The sequence below is a fragment of the Poecile atricapillus genome, chromosome 24 (genome assembly GCF_030490865.1).
Source record: "Poecile atricapillus isolate bPoeAtr1 chromosome 24, bPoeAtr1.hap1, whole genome shotgun sequence".
NCBI classification, from domain to species: Eukaryota; Metazoa; Chordata; class Aves; order Passeriformes; family Paridae; genus Poecile; species Poecile atricapillus.
The window spans coordinates 2939680-2961565 of NC_081272.1; the positions used below are offsets into that span (position 1 = coordinate 2939680).

The 21886-nt window shown below is 49.6% G+C and overlaps 1 protein-coding gene across 3 annotated transcripts in view; it reads left to right on the plus strand.

Annotated features, from left to right (window-relative positions):
* Positions 1-21886, plus strand: part of GRIK3 (glutamate ionotropic receptor kainate type subunit 3) — a 108076-nt gene that overhangs the window by 56036 nt on the left and 30154 nt on the right. For 2 of the 3 annotated variants that reach the window (XM_058856649.1, XM_058856652.1), the window contains exons 2-8: positions 2818-2994; positions 3750-4007; positions 5565-5746; positions 9563-9616; positions 13395-13568; positions 15346-15489; positions 18725-18832. In XM_058856649.1, the coding sequence (XP_058712632.1) occupies positions 2818-2994; positions 3750-4007; positions 5565-5746; positions 9563-9616; positions 13395-13568; positions 15346-15489; positions 18725-18832 (1097 nt within the window). The remainder of the gene's footprint in view (positions 1-2817; positions 2995-3749; positions 4008-5564; positions 5747-9562; positions 9617-13394; positions 13569-15345; positions 15490-18724; positions 18833-21886) is intronic. The other variant, XM_058856651.1, reaches the window with a different exon arrangement.

Here is a 21886-nt window from a genome sequence, read left to right on the forward strand (position 1 = left end):
TTAGAGAGGGACAGCAGCCCTGAAGGAGCTTCAGTTTTACTCTCTTGGGTGGGATTTGTCGATAGGTGGTGTACAAAACTGGAGACTGATTTGTTGTGGACTTTTCACACCCATGGACTCTTGTCTCTGAGACTGATGAGGTTTCTGCCCAAGGCCCCTGTGGGATCACTTGCAGAGGAGCTGCCCACAACTGTCCAGCCCCCAGCAGGAGATTGCCCAGCCCTGTTCTTTCATGTCTCCTGCTGAGGCTTGCAGGGAACCCCTGGGGCCCCCCAGCCTGGCCATCAGCCAGCTGATGTCACATCCCTTGTGCTCTCAATGCCACGAGCTGAGCGTCTCCACTTTGCTCAAATGGAAGAACTGCAACAATTATTTTCATAATTAGCTGGCTTTGCAAATTAATGCCAGTTATGCTGTGTAATCATGATGAAGATTATGCATTAATCAGCTGTTTCAAGCCAGTTATTAGGCTCTTTAAATAATGATGGGAATGAACGTCTCTGAAGGAGCGGCACACAGCCAAGAGGGATGTGAATATCCAACAGGATGTGCCATGTATCCATGCACAGATCTGACATCAGGTGCTCCCAGGCTCTCCAGTTTCTGAGCAGAGACCAGCCTGGGGCACGTGGTGGCTGCCCTCAGCACCTCAACAGCCAGTGTCCCAGAGTATTCCAGGTGTGTTCCCAGCAACGGGAAATACACAGAAATCCATCCCTGCCGCTGTCAGCTCTCTCATCACCTGGCCCTGAGCCCAAGGTACTGGGTGGCTGCACAGAAAAGTCTTCCCTTTCAAAAAACCTGTTATATCCAGTTGGATGTCTGGAATGGGAATTTATTTAGGATCAAGCACCAGTAATCCACATAGCCAGCCCTTCTATATCCTCTCATAGTAAGATGTGCTCCAACACAACCCTGAAAGTGCTGGGCTGAGAGAAAACCTAATGCCAGCTAGTGGATAATCAATGTAATATTAACCAGTTATCACTTCAGGATGATGCTAGAGAAAAAAAAAAATCCCTGGCTAAGCAGTCTGGACAGTGAAGCTTTGAACAGAAAGATAGGATGAATCTCACACTCACTTTAGTTTCGTTTATTGTGTCGGATGTAATATTGTAGATGAACTTTCCTCTGCCCTAAGAAACTTAAACTGAGCTGCCAGTATATGCAAATTTTGATGTGGATGAATAATTTTCTTTGCACCAGTCAAAACCCAAATGTTTTGGCATAATCCAGTAAGAATGAGGCACGTGGACAATTCTGCTACATTCCTGCCTATAATGCTCAGCATTCTGGATTGAAAACCTGCCCATGAGTGACTGGCTGAAAATCACGTGAGACTGAAATTACACTCCATAATGAGCATTCAGCTTCCTTTTTTCTTTATTCTTCTGCTTATTGCCAAGATTAGCACTGAGTTCAGTGTTTTTTTCTAGCAGAGACATACAGGGAACAGCTCAAACTTTTTTCATGTCTGTGAATGTAAATGAATTCCCACATTCATTTGTGGATGTGGATGTACAAAGACTGCAGAGGAAGAGGAGGAAAGGGACTTGTCACAATCAGGGGGAGCAGAAAGTCAGAGGCCTTTTGCAAGTCCTTCTGTTTCCTTGCTGAGAACATCTCCAAATATCACTCCTGTGCTTCACCCAGTCCATGGCTGTGGTTGCATTCCCAGGAGGACACCCAGAGCGTGGCCATCAGCAAAGCTGTCAGCTTGGCTCTGGCCAAACTGGAACTCCTGGCTAACACCAAACTGCCACAGAACTATAGAAAATGTGCTCTGGCTGCTGGAAAAGGATTCCTGGCATTGCCTGAAAGCCAGGAGGGCTGAGCAGACATCTGTTGTCTACAACAAAACATTTGAGGACTATCTTAAATTGAAGAGGAAGATTTTCCTTCTGCTAATGAACCCTGAGACCATCTGTTACCAATTGTACTTGCTTATTTCGCTCATCCATTAATTATTTTGGTTTACTTTTGAATAAGTAAGAACAAGCTTTGTGTCTTTCCATGGTTCTGCGAGGGCACAGAGTGGCTCCTGCATCTTGGAGACAAGGACACATCATTACATAACCCATGCCTGCACCAAGTCACTCCAATTAGAGTGGCTGTCAGTGGGAGATGAGGACAAGACTCACAGACACGGAGCCAAGAAACCCAGCCATGCTGTGACATGAGCTTGTTGCCCTTGGGGAGGTGTAATGGCATTAACAACTTCTGAACACAGGAAAGCTGCATCAGAGATGTGCATTACTGAGCAGAGGAGCTGTAGGGTAGGCAAATCCAGAAATCTCTGCTGGTCTGAATTAAAAACTTGGAGAAATAAACCTGAGGAGCAATAAAAAAGGAGAAGGGGACTGAAAATGGCACTGAAAATAGCCAGCAGCAGCACTGGCCTGCCTGACTCCTGTGAGAGGACCAGAGGTGAGTGACAAGGCAGGAGGATTTTGAGAGGAGGACAGTGCCAGTTTTGTACCCAGTAACTCCTCAGAGCACAGACCTAGAGCCTCCCTGCACTTCCTGTCCACTTCCCATGGTCTGGTCCTAAAGTTTTATGGGAAGCCACTTTTCTGGCTCATAAAAATATTCCAAGACTTTAAACCACCTCTTACTGCCCCACAAAGCTGCCACCCTGAACATTCTAGTAGACCAGGATATAAAAAACCACAAATCTTCATGTCTTCATTTCAGTACAGGACAGGTCCTCAAGCAAACCCTGCTCCACCTGCAAACGTTCCAAGAGTTTCCTCATCCTTGCTGCATAAGTTTGTGAAACAAACTGTGGCTCAGAGGTGGATTTTTTTTGTCTTGCAGGGGGAATCTTTGAGTACGCAGATGGCCCAAACACGCAGGTGATGAGTGCTGAGGAACAAGCCTTCCGCTTCTCTGCCAACATCATTAACAGGAACAGAACTTTGTTGCCCAACACAACCCTAACCTATGACATCCAGAGGATACACTTCCACGACAGCTTTGAAGCAACTAAGAAAGGTAAGAGCAGAGCAAACTTCTGAGCAGCTTTGTGGCCATTTATTCAGCGTAAGAACGGTCTGGTTTCCAGACCAGCAGCTTGTTCTGTCCTGCTCTCACCACTGATCTGGATGAGAGCTCCTGCCGAAGCTGACCTTCCAGAGGCATTTTAATACAAGGGGAACAACTACTTTTTTTCCTTCTGAAACCTCACAAAACTCCTTTCAGTGTTTGCTCTAATCCTGAGCGGAGGTCTGGAGGCCATGCCTGTGTTTGTGTCACTGCATCCCTGGCAGTGTTCACATCCATCACATGGATGTTCTGCTCTCTTAATAACAGTCACTTTTGATTACTGGATAACAGCAGCACACTTGAACTGCTGAAAGGAAGGGACTGCACAGCAAAGGCTGTGAGCTGGTGACCTGCAGGCTCGTGCAGTTTGATTCTGGCTGAAGAGAAAGAAAACCTGCTGCCTGAGCTGGCGGCTATTGGAGAGACATCACCAGGAGGGGGCTATCTGCTCCCAGCCAGCCCAGTGACCCCTGTCCCTTTTCAGATGGTTTTGTGGTAGAGGCTCCCTCAGAGGAGCTTGGCACTCCTCTGTGCCTCAGACCCACCTGGCATAACTCGTGCTCTTTCTCTGTGCCTCATCACTGTTGTAATTACCCAATATCAGAGCTGGGTCAGTGCCCAGAAATGTCTGGGCTGTGCCCAGGGCTGTCCCACGCATATCCCCTGCCCAAGACTTTGCTGACATCCCTCCCTTCCCCCTCCAGCCTGTGACCAGCTCGCTCTGGGGGTTGTTGCAATATTTGGACCCTCCCAAGGCTCCTGCACCAACGCTGTCCAGTCTATCTGCAATGCCCTGGAAGTCCCCCACATACAGCTCCGATGGAAGCATCACCCTTTGGATAACAAGGACACTTTCTATGTCAACCTGTATCCTGACTATGCTTCCCTGAGCCACGCCATCCTGGACCTCGTGCAGTACCTGAAGTGGAGGTCAGCCACAGTGGTGTACGATGACAGCACAGGTGGGTAAAGGAGGGGCTCAGAGAAGGAATCCTGCAGATTTTCTGTCCTGGGTCTCTTCAGGAACTTTTCCATGAACCCTCCTGAGAGCCAAATGGTGCCCCGTGCCATGACAGATTCCCAGGAGTTGTAGACAGTGCTGTGGGAGGGCCTGCGAGCTTTCTAAGCATTTCATTTACAAAACACTCAGCAAGTGGGGCCATGAGCTGGCAAAGGGTCATGGGGGGGTTCATTGACATGGGGTGACCATCTCAGCCTGGCTCTTTTGGCATTGTGGTTCCCTTTGCAACAGAAGAGCCCCTGTCCACAGCTGCTGTGGAGGAAGCAGTTCCCAGCTAAAACCAAAAGCAGTTCTGGAAAGTTTTTTGTTTTCTGGGTAATTCTGTAACACTGAGCTGGCAAAGTTCTTCATGTAAGGAAAGCTGCTGATGGTTAAACAAAGCAAAGCGCTGCACAGCTCTAGATATAGACCCCCCCAAAAAACAAAAGCCACATTGGATAGCCTGTCCAACCTAATTTCACTAAACCAAATGGTTTCTTTAGGGGAGGGCTGATGAGAACACAGTTTGACATTCCTGTTTTGCAAATGTGGGTCACAGTATGTTCCCTTCGTGGCATATTCTAATGTGTTCCTTCTACGCAGAGGGACACGCTTCTCTCTTCCCCCTTGCAATAGGCATCTGCTAAAATTCTCCTTGCAACACCAGATTCCAGTCATTCCCATTCAGCTGTATCCACCATAGCTCTTTGCTTTGTGCAGTGTCAAAAACAGAAATTAATTCTGAGGGTAGTAGGAAGTTACGAGTTGTGATTAAGTGACCATTACGATGTATGCGACTCATAAATCCAAGCGCATATTCATTTTTTCCTTTTGCTGCTGTGCATGGTAAATATGCAGATTTTCATTTGTTGTGTAGCTGATTATCACATGCTGTCCTTTCTCAAGGGCACATCTGCTTAAGGAAATTTTCTGTGATCCCAGAGGTGACTGAGGTTACGGCCAACCTGCTGTTCTCCTCTTCCTACTGGGTGCAGGGACCCCTCCAGCTCTACTGGCTGCAGTGGTGGCAGAGAACCACCAGGAAAAGCCATCCTGTCCTAGAACAGCTCCTCTGGGGTTAATGGCTGGCATGTGACACCTTGGCCATGATAACCTTTAGCAATGGCCATTTGAGAGAGGGAGGGATGGATGGATGGATGGATGGATGGATGGATGGATGGATGGATGATGGATGGATGGATGGATGGATGATGGATGGATGGATGGATGGATGGATGGATGGATGATGGATGGATGGATGGATGGATGGATGGATGGATGGATGGATGATGGATGGATGGATGGATGGATGGATGGATGGATGGATGATGGATGGATGGATGGATGGATGGATGGATGGATGGATGGATGGATGATGGATGGATGGATGATGAATGGATGTGGGATGAATGGATGGATGGAGGTTCTGATCTCATTCCATAGAGAACAGGGGAAGCGCTGAGCCCGTGGGGAAGGCAGACCTGTAACGCTATGGGTTTGTCTCTGTGTGACCCTAAAGGCCTCATACGGCTGCAGGAGCTCATCATGGCCCCATCCCGCTACAACATCCGCCTGAAGATCCGCCAGCTCCCACTGGACACCGACGACGCCCGGCCGCTGCTCAAGGAGATGAAGCGGGGCAGGGAATTTCGCATCATCTTTGACTGCAGCCACCTGATGGCAGCTCAGATCCTCAAGCAGGTGAGAGGGGGGTGAGCAGGAAAACAAAGTGACTGCTGAGGAGCCCAGGGGTCTGGGGTGGCCGTAAAGAGTGACCCCGCTCTAGGGTGCAGCTTTGCCTTGGGCCACAATCCACAGCCACACTAAAAGCTACAGCATGTCCATTCTTCAAGGACGCTGCAGGATTTCTACAGAAAATGTCATTTTCACAGCTTTTTGGAAGTACCAAAAAGTGGCCGTGGGTGAGAACAAACAAATGTTACAGGAGGAGAAGGGGCTGCGTTGAATGCAGCGCCAGGCTCAGGCTGGTGCGGGACAATTCTGTAGCTCTCCCTGCAGCTGCACAGCCCCAGCCTTTTTCCCTCTTCCCTCTTTTCCCTCCATCCAGACTGGCTCTCGCAGCCAGACCCAGCCAGGAGGGATGGCATTCTCTGTCCCTTTCCCAGCACCATCTGCAATTCTTGGACTTTAAGCCAGATGTCAGTGATTTTCCATTCATTTGGGCTCCCTCTTTTCTTCCTCCACAAGTTCCTCCACTGACATTCTTGCTGCTCGCCCCAGCTCCTCACTCCTGAGTGCCTTTGGGTTTCAGAGTCAATATGAGGCAGAGGAAAAGGCTCTCACAGAGATGCTAAAAACCAGCCAGTGGAAGTGTTGCTCCTATCAGCATGACACCACCACACAGATTAAATAAATCCCCATAGGGATGAGAAAGTGAGCACAAAGCAAGAGACTTCTCCTGCAGCCTGCTTGGTGCAAAATGAAGGGAAGTGCTCAGAGAACTTGGAAAGCCTGGGAGGGATTATTATGGGAAGCAGTAGAAGGGGCTCATTGTCTCTTGCCAGTTATTTTCCTGTGCTGGTTGTGTTTGGTGCTCCTCACTTATTATGCAGTTTATTATAGTTTATTGTGCCATCTGCTCAGCTCATCATCACCAGTGCAGAGTGAGGAAGATGGAGGAGAGGGGGGACTAGGGGAGACAAGTCTCTCTAAGTCCTTCTGGCTGGGTTTGTGTGTGTGTGTCAGGGTTTTGTCAGGACCTGAAGCCATGGATTTCAGCTTAGCAATTGTATTTTTACTCAACAAAATACTGAAGTATTTTCAGAGTCTGGGAAGTTGCACAAACCCAAACCACAGTCTGACTGGTTTCTGCATGCCAGGCCACTCTGGCTTGTAACATCAGGCAGGTCCAGAGCAGTGCACCATGACCTGCAGGTCACCCGCATCTGCTGAAGGTTAGGAGGCTTAGAAACTTCATATTTTCCTCACTTTTCTACCTGTAGCAAGAAATGCATGTCTAGAGGTGCCACCTTCATTTGGGAAACAGATCTTTTCCACTGAAAGTAGGAGCCAGGCAAAGCCATCTCCTGGAGGAGGGGAGTCTGCTTCTTTTTGTAGCAGTAAAAGAAAAATGCACAGAACAAATAATGGACTGCAAAAAAAACCCAGGGAGGAAGCTCCAACATTCTGTTTATGCCAGAATCAGTAATAATCATATTTTATTGCTATTATGTGCTTTTTGTAACATTTTGATCACTACACCAGTCAGCTCTGCAGACATTTGGCTGAATGGAGACCCCAGAGTCTCTTGGCCCTGCTGCACCCTCATGGATGGCAACAAGGCAAGACTTGTGCTAATATTTCCACTCCTTGACGTTGATTTTCCTTGCACATTTTCAGAAAACACAGAAGGTTGGAGCACCTACAGCCTGTTCTGGCTGAGGCAGCTCTGACTGAGCAGTCCACACATCATCGTGTCAGTCAGGAATCACCCCAGAGATTCAAGGCTCCATGCTCCCACAGCACAGCATTGATCGTCTGGGCAGTTTCTTAAACTGGAGAAGTGAAAAAACCCATGGATTAGTAATCCATGAGTAACACCACATGAGCCAGCACTGTACAGATGAGACTGTCACCTGCTGCTCCAGCCTGTGTCACTTGGGATGACCACACATCAAACCACCCATTATTTTGCCCTCTTTGAGAACAAATAATTGTAAAAACCTATCAGAGAGTGAGTCCTGCCTGTGAGGCTTTCCCATTCTACCCCAGATTCTCCAGCCTTCCGCAGTTTTGGTCCCTTGTTATCACTCCAGGTCTATTCCTAGGGCTCCCCACGCTGTCCCGAGCAGCCGCTGAGCTCCACAGGGCACAGCTGTGCCTGTCAGCTCTGACAGAGCTCCTGCACTCATCCTGCCCACTGCCTGTGGCTTATCCACCAGGATCATCATTTATTCATTTTCCCACAAACCCAGATGCATCCTGCCCCAGGCTGCCAGTGCTGGGAAGCTGGAACTTCCTTCTGACAGCAGGTCTGGGCTCCTCAGCTATGTCCAGAATGATCCAGCTGTAGAACACGAACTGGGATCTCATTATTTGCTCTAGACTGGCTCCCCATCACTAACTGATGCTTCCCATGCTGAGGTACCATTCCCTGCTTCAGCTCTTTGAACCAGGGTGTGCAGGAGGGAGAGAACTACACTGCAGCCCTTGGACCCACTGACCAGGCAGGGACTGGGGGACAGTGGCCACAGGGACACCCCCCAGACTTTCTAAAAGCTACTTCCAGAGCAGGGAACCTGAGGTGAAATCACACTCTAGAGTCACAATAGCTTGCAATCCAGATTCTTTCCTTTTCTCTTGTTTTTTGACATCTCACTTCTTTTCAGACTGTCACTTCCTTCCTCGGAGGTAAATTCCGCCCTAGTAATTTTAGCAAAAAACCAAGGGAAGCAAACATTTCCTGGGGGGGACTTGAAGTTGCTTTTCCATCAGTGGGGATTTTAAAGTGCTCTTGCATGTGTTTCCTCCAGAAAACACACTCACACAGCCAGCATCCCAGCCAAACCCACGGGAAGCTTCCTGTCACGAGGCACCAGCTCCAAGGTGACCTTTCTCATAGATTGAAATGTGCTCCCCCCATGTTGTGAAGGGCCTGGACATGCTCATCCAGCCAAGGCCCCTTCAGCCCATGGCTGTCCTCTGAAAGGGCTTCCAGTAGGAGCCTGTTCTTTCAGTGCTCAGTTATGCAAATCCCAGCAATCTGCAGGAGCCATCCTCCGTGTAGGGGCTGGCAGGGAATCTCAAGCTGTGCTGGCCAAGGGCTCTCAGGACTGTGATCTCCAAAAGCTGAGGGACAGGGGATATTCCCACTCACCATCCTTATGCCTCCACCTTCACTGATCCACTTGTAAACCAGGCGCTAAGTTAGGATCTGATTGTTGTGCTCAGGAAGGAGGGACAGAGGCAGGAGCTTCATGAACTCACTGCACAAATGGGACTGAAGGTGGGGATGCAGAGCCCCAGAATAACGCATATCAGAAATCAAAACCCTTTCAGCTGGCCTCTTCACCACTACATGGCCGTGTAACTGTAAGACCAGGCCATTTATGGTCAATCTGCACAGGTTTATGTGAGGTTGCTCATTATTTGGTATTTGAGAAGGAAAGGTGACCCCTTTCCCACAGCTGTGCCCACAGAGCCTGTGGCCCTGGAGGATCCTGCACCCAGGAGCAGAGTGCCACAGTACCCTGGCACACCCAGGCACACCCAGTGTCACCCAGAAATGCCACCAGCCCTCATGGGAGCTGGACACTGAGGCTTTGCCACGGTTTCAGAATGGTTTGAGGACCACAGCTCCTCTAAACTCAGCACTAGAGCATGTGCCTCTTGCTGACTGAGCCTGGCTTAACTGCTCCATGACCTCAATCCTGAATCCAGCCCCAGCGTTTCAGGGTCTCTCCTGCCACATTTACCTATGAGCTCTGAGGTTTTTGTTGCATGGCTGCTGATATATTCTTGTATCCCTTTACTAACCCCTTTTCCCTACTCTTTAAGGCTATGGCAATGGGGATGATGACAGAATATTACCACTTCATCTTCACCACTCTGGTAAAGTATCTGCCTGTGCTTCCCCCCTTGCACACTTACTGATGGGGGTGGGATGTGAGGGGGCAGCTGGAGCCCAGGTGGGATGGGTGTCTGATCCTGGTGTGCACTGCCCTGCCATGGGATGGGAAATCCAAAGAAATGGGAGACCTGGCACCCTACCAGGAGGGGAGGGCAGGGCTTGGCTGCAGGTCAGGGTTGGAGCCCGGGGACGTGGCTCCAACTCCTCTGCTCTGCAGCACTGCCCAGGTGTTCACCCTGAGAGATGTCAACTCTTCCTTCCCCTGCCCTTGGACAGGTCACTGCTTTGGAGTGCATAGATGTGGATTCTGGTTCTGTTTTCCCTCCCAGTCATTTTGATTTCAGTGGAACTCCCCACTGACAATGAGCACAGGGTGAGTGCAAGGCTGCAGCCCCCATCCAGGATTTGGTGGGATCCTGATTCAGCAGGAGCTGGGGATGAGCACCCAGAACCCTCTCTGGAGCCAGGAGCAGCCCTGCAGGTTTATTTTGCAGGAGGGGAGCTCAGCCTGACATTATTTCCCCTCTATTAAACACAGGCCAGTTCCTCTTTGACTCTGGGAAGTGTTTGGCTTTCCTGGAAGGGTCACTTTTGTCTCCATTTAAGATGCTATTGTCTAGTCTACTGTTGAATTTTGTGTGATTTTGAAAATCCATTTTATCTTTTTGCCTTTAGGAAAGAAACAGACTAAACTAACCCTTAAAAAGTACAAAATTTATTTTTCAAATGCAAAAGACATTTTAATTACCCCTGCTGCCATTATCTATTCCAGGCAGCTTTAAGCATTTCCCAGATAACCTCCTATTAATCAGCCCCAGCTGAGCCTGGAGTACATTTCATGTGTAGGTACAGCCTGGAGGTGGGAAAAGAGGAATTATAATAAATTAATAGATAAGCAATCACAATTAATGCCATTTTCCTGAAATAACAGTTATATCATGGGAAAGATATTTTAATCTGTCATTCCTTAAGGCAATGTTTTCCTAGCTTGCAATGCCTGTGCTTCAGCTTCCCCAGTACGAGACCCATGGGGTGCTAATGAATTAGTCTATTATGTTATACTGAATGTTTCTAAAAGGTCCCCAGTCAATACTGAGCACAGTGTATCAACACTTGGCATGAAATGCTTCAACATTTTGCTCAGCAGCACGACTACAGTTCACTGACTCCAGCATGAAGAGCCCCATCAGCCTTTTCCACTGCAGGAAGAGGAGGAGGAGCAGGAGGAGGATCTCTGATGAGTGCTGCTCCTCTCTGTCACATGCAGATTTTACATCCAAAGCCCCTTCAAGGAGAACTCCAGAGCTCCATTCCTGTGGGTGTGTCTCAGCAGTCTGTAAAACGGGGCTCTGCAGACATGGCCAAGCCCTGCCAGATCCCAGGGCATAGCTGTGGACACACCTCACCCACGGGCAGCAGAAGACAGGGATGCCCTTCCTGGACCTTTCCAGTTTCCCACTGAGGATGTGGGATGCACTGAGGATCAGTCCTCAGCATTGCTGCCACCACTGAGGAGTCCAAGCTGGGTGAACTGAGGAAGGGGGAGAGCGTCACAAGAACACTGAGAATAAAATTGAGGATGGAGGGGAGAATTAATCTGCAGTACAGAAAATAATGAGTGAAAGGGAATGCAGATGAGGTGGAAAATAGAACCAGATGTTTCAATTTGTAGCTGTGCAGGAGCAGAAAATCCAGAAGAAACTGATCTGATGATTCCCATCCACACCTCCCTGCGTCCTGACACTCGGCTGGTGTTCTGAATTATCCTCTGATTCCAGGAGGTGATAAATCAGGCTGCAACTGAGATTTAAACTGGAATCAAGGAGGGGGCCTGATGGGAGGTTGGTTTCTATAGGAACCTGGTGAAAGGAAGGGTCAGTGGGGAGCAGCAGGGCAGGGACAACACCCAAAATACCAGTGGGATGTGAGAGGTGGCCAGGGCTGGTAGTTTGACAGATGGGCAACAGAGACCATGGGGTCTGGAGCTCAGGGGATCTGATTTGTCACACCCGGTCACATTCTGAGGGGGAAATCATCGGCTTTTGCAACCAAAAATTATTTCCTCACAACAATTTCTGGAATACAAACTGAAGCGTCTGATTAAAAATGAATCTTGGAAAAGCAGTCCCATTCCAGCAGGTCAGGCACAGAACTGCTGTCCCCCACTCCAGCCAGGGACCTGAGCACCTGTCTGAGGTCAAACCACTGTATTTGCCCTCAGCTTCCTTAAGTAATTTAAAAGTCAACACTGTGGCCTGGTTTTCACAGTGCCCTTTAACACAACGTGCAGGTTTGCACTTGCAGTTTTTCAGGGTTAAAAAACAACCCAAAAACCCAGGTCCCGACTGCCACTGTAGGGTGATTAATGATTTGGTCCCTGCTGCACCTGCAGATTTGAGCACTGCATCCATCAGCAGTGAGCCCTGGGGCTGCAGAGGCTGGGCCAAGGCTGAAAAGATCAAACCCCCAAAGCTTATTAAAGCAAAACAGCCATAAGAACCCTCAATCCCCCACAGAGAATGATGTCTCAGTTGCTGGGAAGTGCTGCTGCTGTTCTGCTTTGCTTAGGGCAGCACGTGTGGGGCTTTACCAGCCCCCTGTGGGCAGATGGGTGCTGTAGCTGCGTGTAGCTGTGTCCCACCAGCACAGCCCCATCACACAACACAGAACAGCCCCAGCCACAGCATCTCATCCCATATTGAACCTCTTTCTGGTAAGCCCTTGTGAGAGCAGTAAATGTCGCATGTTCACCCCCACACTCCATTATAGAAGACTTGTGGTGTTGTCTCTCCTCCCCCCCGCATTTATACTGCCACAAAATACTGGCACAAATCGTTCAGGATAAAGGCTGATGACATATGTCCTACCCAACAAATGGTTCCCATTAACCAGGCCACCCCTGGCTGCCATCTCACCCCGCTCCCTCACCCACCCCTCGGGTGAGCTGCTTGGCTTCAGGGAGCAGAGCAGCTGCCACATGCTCCTGACATCCTGTCTAACCCCAAACTCATATCATGAAGCTGATATTCAGGCACATGGAGAGTCAAGAGCTGCACACAGCAGTGCCCCCAGTTCCCCCCAGTACCCCCAGTGCCCCCCAGTTCCCCCAGTGCCCCTGGCTGCCTGCTAAGCAATGCTTGCAGGCTGGCAGCCAGCAGAGCTGAGCACTGCTTTCCACATTGTATAAAGGCCACCCTCATTCATCTGCAGACTGTGTAGGCTGGTCCGAATGTCAAGAAATGCGTCTTAGTTTCTCTTTGATAATCTGAAAATTGGTGTTTTGCATTCAGAGTGACTCTGTCATCCGCAGTGCCCTGTGGGGCCCAGCACTGCCAGCAAATCCTCAGTGGAAAGGCCCATGGGAGCTTCAGATACAGAAACTCTGCCTTGTCCCCACTCCTGGGTCACAAGTCTCTTTTTTCAGGGTCACAGGCAGTGATTCTGTTTTTCTCCCCACAATCCACTCACCTGTTTCATGCTGAGAGCAAGTTCTTTGGCTCTTTGGTAGGAGCTCCCTTCTGCTGCATGTGGGGGAACCTGCACATACGGCACCCAAATTCCACCAACACCTACAGGCCTCTGCAAGCAGCGACTGACGGCAGCAGACAGCACAATTCTCTCAATTCCTGAGGGATAAGTACTCCCTCCCTCCTTCTGTGGGCTCTGCTGTCTCACTCCAAACACAGACACGAACCAACGCAGAAAACTCAAGCAAAACAAAGCTAAGCAAAATGTTTAAACCAGTTTCTCTCTTTTAAGGATCTTTATGCATTAGACCTAGAACCATATCGCTACTCTGGGGTGAACCTGACCGGCTTCCGGATCCTCAACGTGGAGAACCCACACGTGTCCTCCATCATTGAGAAGTGGTCCATGGAGCGGCTGCAGTCGGCACCCAAGGCAGAGCTGGGGCTCCTTGATGGTGTGATGATGGTACGGGCAGTTTAAACAGGACACAGGGGTCTGGGGAGCAGCACAGGCTGGTGAGGAAGGCAGGAGCAGTCATTGAGGCCTAAATGTTACTTTTACTGCTTCTTGACAACAGGAGTAAAAACTCATCCCAGGCATCTGCTCTGATTCTGCTTGCATTCTTTAACAGATCTCCCTCAAAATCTGGGGTGAAGCCCACGCTCTGCTGCTGTGGTGATGCTCCTGCTCGGGCCCAGCTGCCAGCAGATTTGCCAGCAGACAAGGCTGGTACCAGGATATGTCCCAAAGGGCTCCAGCTGCCCCAAGAGCAGCGGGATGCTGGCTCCCATGGCTGGGAACACACGGCCAGGCTGGGCCAGGCACTTTGCCAAGATTGAGGCAGGGGGAGAGCACCAAAGGAATGCCCAGAGATGGGCAATGCTGCAGCTTTGATGACTCCTTTTAGGGTCTGATGGCAGCTCTGCTCTGCTGAGTTACTGCTCGGAAGGTACAGCACCTGCTCGCCCATCTGTCTTCCCTGCAAGGCTGTCTCCGACCCCCGGAATTGCTGACTGGCTCCCTCCTTCCCTCTCCCTTTAGATCTGCCAGAACCAGCCTGCAAAATGGCAAAGCCTCCCAGACTTTCACCTTGAAAAGGCTCCTCGGATCCCTCCTGTTGTGTTTGTTGTTAGGGGAGAGACTCCCACTCTCTTGCAGGCTCTTGCCTGTCTCCAGGCTGCCCACAGCTGAGCTCAGTCCCCAGCGTTGCCTCTCCTCCCAGTCCCTCTTTGCTTTCTCAGAGGGATCCTGCCTTTGATTCCTGTTTGCCAGGTCTCTATCCAGTGGGGCCCTGGACTCAGCTGGGCATTGCAGTCTGTAATTCACCATGAAATTGCATGGACATATCCTTGCCCCCCTTTCCTCCAGCCCCAAACTCACAAACCTCTAACTGCTGTGGTCCATACCCGCCCACGGATGCAGGTAGGGCTCCTGTTCTTCATGCTTGGTTGCTGAGGCAAGGGAAGGTCACAGGGATGGCTGCCAAGGCTGGAGGATTTTCTCCATGGCTACGTCCTGTTAGATGTTTGCTCAGTTATTTGGTGTATTATTTTGTTTTATTGTGGTTTATTACGCTGCTCCTACACTCACATCTGTTTCGTGGCTCTGTCAAGCCAGCAAATAATGTATTTTCACTAGGAGGTCTTACCACATCAGAGTGAAAAATAAATCCAATTCTCTTGATCAGTGTTTGGATGTGAGATGGAGCATCTCAAATTGAATCTAAAATCATCGCATTATATGGGGGAAAAAAGTTCTCCCTAGTTCAGATCACTGAAATGCTAGAATATGTTACAAAGCCATGAGGTCCTGATTTTGGTGACAGCTTGTGTAGTTTTTGGAAAACTGTGGGCCCACAAACATTTCTGTTACTTATTTTCCCATGTATAAAATAGTGTGGGAAATATGTTCTCGTATATTTTTTTTTCTTTACACTCAGACAAAACAGACTCAATAAGAAAACTCTGTTACTACCTTCTACATTTAGAAGTCATTGCCTCCCTCTTTGACACCACAGCAGGAAATGTGCAAGAAACAACCCGAGTAGTCACTCACAGACAAACAACACTCCCAGAATCACTGATTTCACACAGAACCCCGAGCTTTCAGTCGAAAGAGCCAAGGAACGCTCAGCAGGGAAGGCGGACAGACAAACCCTGAGGCTGGTGGCGGGAGCTCAGGGTGGGTTCCACCATTTCCTACGACTCCCCAGGGCCACCAACACTGTCCCCCTTCCCTTTAGACAGACGCTGCCCTGTTGTACGACGCGGTGCACGTGGTGTCCGTGTGCTACCAGCGCGCGCCGCAGATGACCGTGAACTCCCTGCAGTGCCACCGCCACAAGGCCTGGAGGTTCGGCGGCCGCTTCATGAACTTCATTAAAGAGGTAAAAGTGTGATTTTTCTTTTTTTTTTTATTTTTTGACCATAAACATTCCCCAGGAGGAGCATGTTCCTAGGGGAAGGGGGTGGAGGCTTGGCAGGTCCAGGGTTAGAAGTCATCCCCTTGTACAGGCAGGTACAACTGGAGAGAAGCACAGACACACACCAGGCTGGGAGTGCACACAGAAAGGGAAAATCCCACCTTTGCCTTCAAAATAACACCTGTGCAGCCAAGCCAGAATATCCATGAGGAGCTGAAACCTCCCATGTGTCCCTAAGACTGGCTCTGGCCTCTCCAAAAGCTGGACCACTCCACTCAAGGTCATTTCATACCTGAGCAACAGCCATTTGTCTCCTATTGAAGCAGTTTTTGGCATCCACAAAGGACACTTGGTGCCTCAACCCCAGGGATGAGCTGGGGTTGTCCCTGCCTGAGTGCCAGGGAATGGTGTTGGCCAAGGGGCGGTTCAGCAGGTGGGGGCCAGGGAATGAGAGGGCAGCTTCTCCCCCTCTCTGATTTCAGGCATTACCATTTCTCTGTTCAGCCCATGGAGCTGTTGGCTTAGAGCCCCAAGCTGGCTCAGAACGGAGTGTCAGGAGCAGTGGGTGCTTCAAGGGAGTACGGCACAGGGACCAGCCCTCCCAAAGAGCCCCCAGCCCACACCCCTGCACCCACCCTAGGGTTTTGCTGTCCGCAAAAAAGGAGCCATTCCCAAGGAAAAACTGAAGCACAGCTTTAGGGAGACACTGCACTGTTTGTCTTTGTGACAAACCTCTTACTTGCCCCAAGTCCCTGTGGGTCTTCCCATGGCAAGTCATGGAAGAGCCATGTTTAAAGTTGGTTATAAAATCCCCAAAAGTTTTCAAGCAGAGGTGTAGAGCACTTTGTTAATTGTTACTATGGTCAGTGCTGCTGTGTCACCTGCTGACCCCAGCAGATCCATCCATGAGGTGAGGCTGTGCCCACCTGGCAATGCCCGAGCTGCACGGAGCACGTGGATCCGCAGGAGGAGAGCGGGATAGTGATTTCCACTGCAGACAGAGAATGAACTTTTCTCTCTGCTCCGAGGATGTAATCTCTCCCCTCTCTGCCTATCTCTCCTTCCTCATGCTTTGTTCCCTTGTGCAGAGCACCGCTCCAGCTGATTGCCAAAACAGAGTGTAAATAATTTGTTTGCTTGGCTCTTTCTGCACATCACCCGTGCCTCACACCCCAGCTCCTCTGCCTGTTGTTTTGCTCTGGCAGCACCGTGTTAGCCCAGTGGAGGGATCAGCTTCTCTGTGCTGCAACTAGAACAGAGGAATTGCTCTCTCCAAACTCCTGTAAACTCAGAGCAGCACCAAGGGATGTGCTGGCGCCCTGGACAGGGAGCTGTGCAGCCCCTTGGTATTCCCACTGATACCTTAGGATTTTAGCTTTTCTATTCTTCATCTGTTTGTAACCCTGCAATTCTTTAGTGTGTAACTCCAAACTCCACACACAGTGTGAGCTGCTGCTCTCCCATTTGGGTCAGACACAGCAATTCCTCTCCAGGCCTGGCAATCAAGGACACCTCACTGCCTCAGGCCCCCAGAGATGGAAACAAAAGGGAGCTGGGGAGGAACAAACTTGGGGTAAATGGTTTCTTTCATTCTTCTGACTTCTGACTTCTGAAAGCTGTAATTGGAAGATTAACCCTCAATATGCAAATGAACCCAACTTATAAAAGTTTATGAAAACCCATGACCTGTTGTCCATTTTGGGTGCAGGCCCTGGGGGGCTTCATCTGCCTGAAATGTACCCGAAGGCCCCTCAACACATAACTGCTTTTATTCCCTGAATTCTGTCTGGCCTGTTTTTAGGTAGCCCAAAAAGGCATCAGCACCACAGCCCGCGGGAGCTGCAGGGCTCAGCACGCAGCTGTGTTTGCTCCAGCTGGGCACATCAAACATTCTGTGTTTTCCCTGGCTCCCGGGGGGCTCCGCGGGCTGCGCGTCCCACAGGCAAACCACCTGCACGCCCAAATGAGCAAACACCAGCCTCCCCAGGACTCCAGGGCGTCAAGGCTGGGAGCAGGCTGTCACTGCTCCTCAGGAATTAATGAGGGAGAGCCAGAGGAGCATATTTACCGGGAGAAATGCCACTTATTCCCCCTGAGAATACATTATGCCACCTTGATCACACTGGAATATTTCAAGCTCCCCCGCCCATAAAGGAAACACATTTCCCTGTGAGCAGCCTGCACGGAGCTGCTCAGGAGAGAGAGCCCAAGGCTCAGCAGCTCCCCAGTGCTGGGATGCGATTGCTGAGCAGCAAACTGTGGCAGAAGCCTGGCATTCCTGCTGGAGCATCCTCCTCAGGACAGTGCCACAGCACATCCATCCCTGTCCCAGGCACCAGACACCTTGCTGTCCCCCAGCTCCTGCTCTGCTGGCACAGAGCACCTGGCACTGGAGCATCTGTCACCTCCTAAATCAGAGAGATTCATTCTAGGGGTGTTGCAAAGTGAACAGTGGGACAGAAATTGAATTACAGGGGCTTTTTTTGTAGAATTGAATTGAGGCATCTCTAGCCCAAGCTCCTGGTTGCAGTCAGACCAGGCTGTTCAGGACCTCACTCAGCCAAGCACTGAAAAATCTCTGGGAATGGGATGTCCCCAGTCCCAGTGAGCACCTGCCCCATCCTTATGCTGCCAGAAACTGAAGCAGGGCTCCAGCAGCACCCAGTGCCCCCAGACTCCTGTGCCTGTTCCCAAACCTCAGATCTTGCTTGCATGAGCACGTTCTTGGCCTCTTCTGCTCCACTTTCCCTCTGGAAGGACAGAGGGAAGCATTCCCGACATTTAATCTTACATTTAATCTTGGAAGCACAAGGAAGTTCGTTCACAAAGGGATTCCTTGTGACCAGAGCTGTCCCAGAGCCGGCTCCCTGCAGCCGGCGTTTATCAGCACTACAAGGATAAACGCAGCACACAAGGATGCCGTGATAAATGCAGGTCGTTTTCTACTGAGTCATCACGTCCTGCAACAGCTGGTGAACACAAAAGGTGCGAACAGAAATTGTAGCAAGGACTGCAAGAGAGTTAAAGAAATCTCCGGCTCCGTCTGCAGCCTGAGCAGTGACGGAGGGATTATTAATTAATCAGGCTCTTTAGGGAGAAAGAACCAGCATAAGGACTAATTAAAAGAACATACAGTGGAGGGCAAAAGATTATTTATGATACTAAGTAACAGCCCTGCTACTTTTTCTCCCTTGCACAGGCCCAGTGGGAAGGATTAACAGGACGCATTGTCTTTAATAAAACCAGTGGTTTACGGACGGATTTTGATTTGGATATCATCAGTCTCAAAGAAGATGGCCTTGAAAAGGTAGGCAGGGTTTGTTTTATCTGCATGTGGCTGAGGATAACGCTGGTGCTCAGCAACAGAGAAGTGGTTGGTGTTGTATTGACTCCAGGTTTCTGGGGTTTATATAAAAGGATATTCACTTTGTGGGATTTCTCAGATCCTTTTCCATGCTCAACCATGACTCACTCGCCCTGAAGCCAGTGCGTGGGATTACAGATTGCAGAAGTGCTCGCGGCACTTTCCTGGGATAGTGGAGGCAAAAGAAACTTTCTGAGCATCCATTAACCCCTCCGTGCCCTAAGCAGGCAGGAATGATGCCAGCCCCACTCCCTTTTGCTGGCCTGGCTCACAAACCCTCAGTTCTTCTCTGAGGAGAGCGTAGCTCTGAGATCACCATCTGGAGTCATTTCCCACTATGAAATTGCCCAAGGCTGGGAACAGCCCCAGTTTATTACAGCCTAGAATTCGCAGGAGGATGCACTGGGTATTTTGTTTATTATCTAAGGAACAATAAGGAAAAAAGCAAAGTGTGGCCTTGCCTGCCTGGCTGGGGGTGTCATGAGGGTCGAGGGCTTGAAAGCTGCAGATTTTGGTCCTCCAAATTAGTGCAGATCTCCTCTGGGCACAGTAAAAGCATGCTGATGTGCAAATCTGATCCCAGGTGTGCCTGGGGACTTAATTTCCTTCTCTTCAATTGCATAAAAACCCCAAACTTAAAATAAAAAGGCAATACATGCAGCCTTAAAGCCCTTATAACGCAGGTTTCAAGGTGAGATCAGTTGATGACAAACAGAGCAGCAAGTGGCTGGAGCACAGGGAGCTGTGATTTCCAAGAAATTCCATGATCCTGACTACTCTGTGAGCAGCTCTGTGTCCCTGCTCTGCTACAGGTGTCTATCACCTGTACAGGAGGAATTTGGCAGGGCAGCAAGGCCCTTTCTAGAGCACAGTCTGCTTTCCGACAGGTACCAGGTGCCCGTGGCAGCCAGGCAAGGTGCTGGCTCTGTCCCTCTGGGCAGGGTGACAGGTTCAGAGCCCACGGGACACCCAGCTGCCAGCAGGGAGGGATTTCAATTCCCAGTGCCCCAGAGCACGGGAGACTCGTCCAGGGAATTAATCACTTGGCAGAGGGAGGCAGCCCCAGGGCCGGAGGCAGCTGTGGATCAATGCTCCGTTTGGAGGGGATGGATCCTGCACCGTGAGGCTCCCGGGATCTGCCAGCCCGCGCCCCATCCCCCTTCCTCACCGTCTGTTTTTCCTGGTTTTGTTTGTTTGAAACGAATGGCTGCCACACTTCTCCACCGCAGCAGCAGCTCGGTGCCTCAGGTAACACAGCTCAAGGTCAGCACAGCCCTCTCCTGCTGGGGAGGTTTCAGTGTCAAGTATGGAATAAAGAAAATATTTCAAATCAACCCAGGGACCTCCAGTCTCGCTGCGGTCCAGAAAGGAGGCAGGACGGAGCTGGGGAAGGTGCTGGTGCCTCTCAAGAACTGAGCAGCAGCTGACCTGTGTAGCCTTACTTTTTTACAAAATATTTTGTTTACAGAGCCTAACCCAAAAATAACAACATGTCTTTTTGAAGTCCAGCAGCACTGACGCACTCCTGGAGAGCTGCGTTGGGCAGGTAATAGAAAATGTGCCAGCCTTTGATAGCACACGAATCCAAATATTTAAGCACAGCCACAGCATCACCTGTCAAACCAACACCCCTCAGGTGTGCTGAGCAGAGCTGGCACCAGCTGCAGTTATCGCAGCTCTCTGTCACATCAAGCCCACTGGAAGCTGCCAATCCTCGGTGCATCCCCTGTACACCCCATCAACTTTTGTCTCCAATAATTCAGAGATTTCACAGTTCCCACCATTATTCTTCTTAAAGCTTCATGTCAGCTCCAGAGGGGTTTTAAAGTATCGATGTCAAATCTCTGTTGAAGCCGTAATTCTGTCAATAGTTAATCTGAAGTAACAAAATGCCAAACTACAAACAAATCCCAGCTGGATTGTGCATTATGTATCACAGCTTATGTTTGTTGAGCTTTAGGATTGAACCCCTGATCCTCATACCTCCTGGATGTTCCAGGGATTGCAGGAGTATTACCAAATCCTAATTACATATAGTTTGACTATCTGACTCACACAGTTCTCTTAAAGTACTTTTTCCTTTTTCTTCCTTTTCTAATATTTTAAACTGATTAATTCAGTCTTAAGTGCCATGCATTTAATTTTCTTAAAGAAAATGTAGCAAGGCTCCAATTTGATTGGAGCTGCAGTGCAGCAAGCTGGGGCCTCTCAGACTTGCTTTTTCCCCATCCACAATAATAATAATTTTTCACATTGCAGCTGTTGTGTGATCCAAGGCAGAGATGGGCGATCGCTTCGGTTTTACCTGAAATATTTAAAACCTTTCACAAAGTTCATGGAAACTCTTCTAGAATTTATGACAATTTTTTTTGCCAGGCAGCATTGCTCATTACAAAGTCTCTTTTTGGGGATGCAGTAAAACCAAGTTCTCCCCTTGGACTGCTGAAGAGGCTGAAGAATCTTAAAAACAGCAATAAATAAAAGATGGGAAGCTGCTGGCTCCCTGGTGGATTGAGCTGGCTGCCTTTGGCTTCTCTCCGAGTCCCACCTTGCAGTTTGACCCTACAGATGGATCGTTCTGTTCCCATTTCCAGGTGGGGTTTGTTTTTTTTCTCACTGTCAAGCTGGCTCCGTGGCCACCCTGCTCCATTTGCTAGCAGTACTCCCATTTTCCTCCAGCTTTCCTGACATTTTATCTCAGTGTCACAGTTCTTTAGCCACTCCTGCCTTCAAAGTTAGTCCCAAAGCCTCCCCTGCACCGTGGAGATCAGGTTAACAGGCTTAGCCTCGCCCAGATGACTTCCTTAAATAGAGACATGCTTTGCCATTTCTGGATCAATAGACTTCATTAAAGTCTAATAATTTATTAAATTTGACAGCTTGAGAAAACAGAGCACCTGAAATAGAGCTGATGTGCCTGTGCCACCCCCTCCTTCAGGTTTGCAGACAGGACTGAGATCCCTCTACTGCAGGGATTTCCCAAAGGGGGGCCCAGGG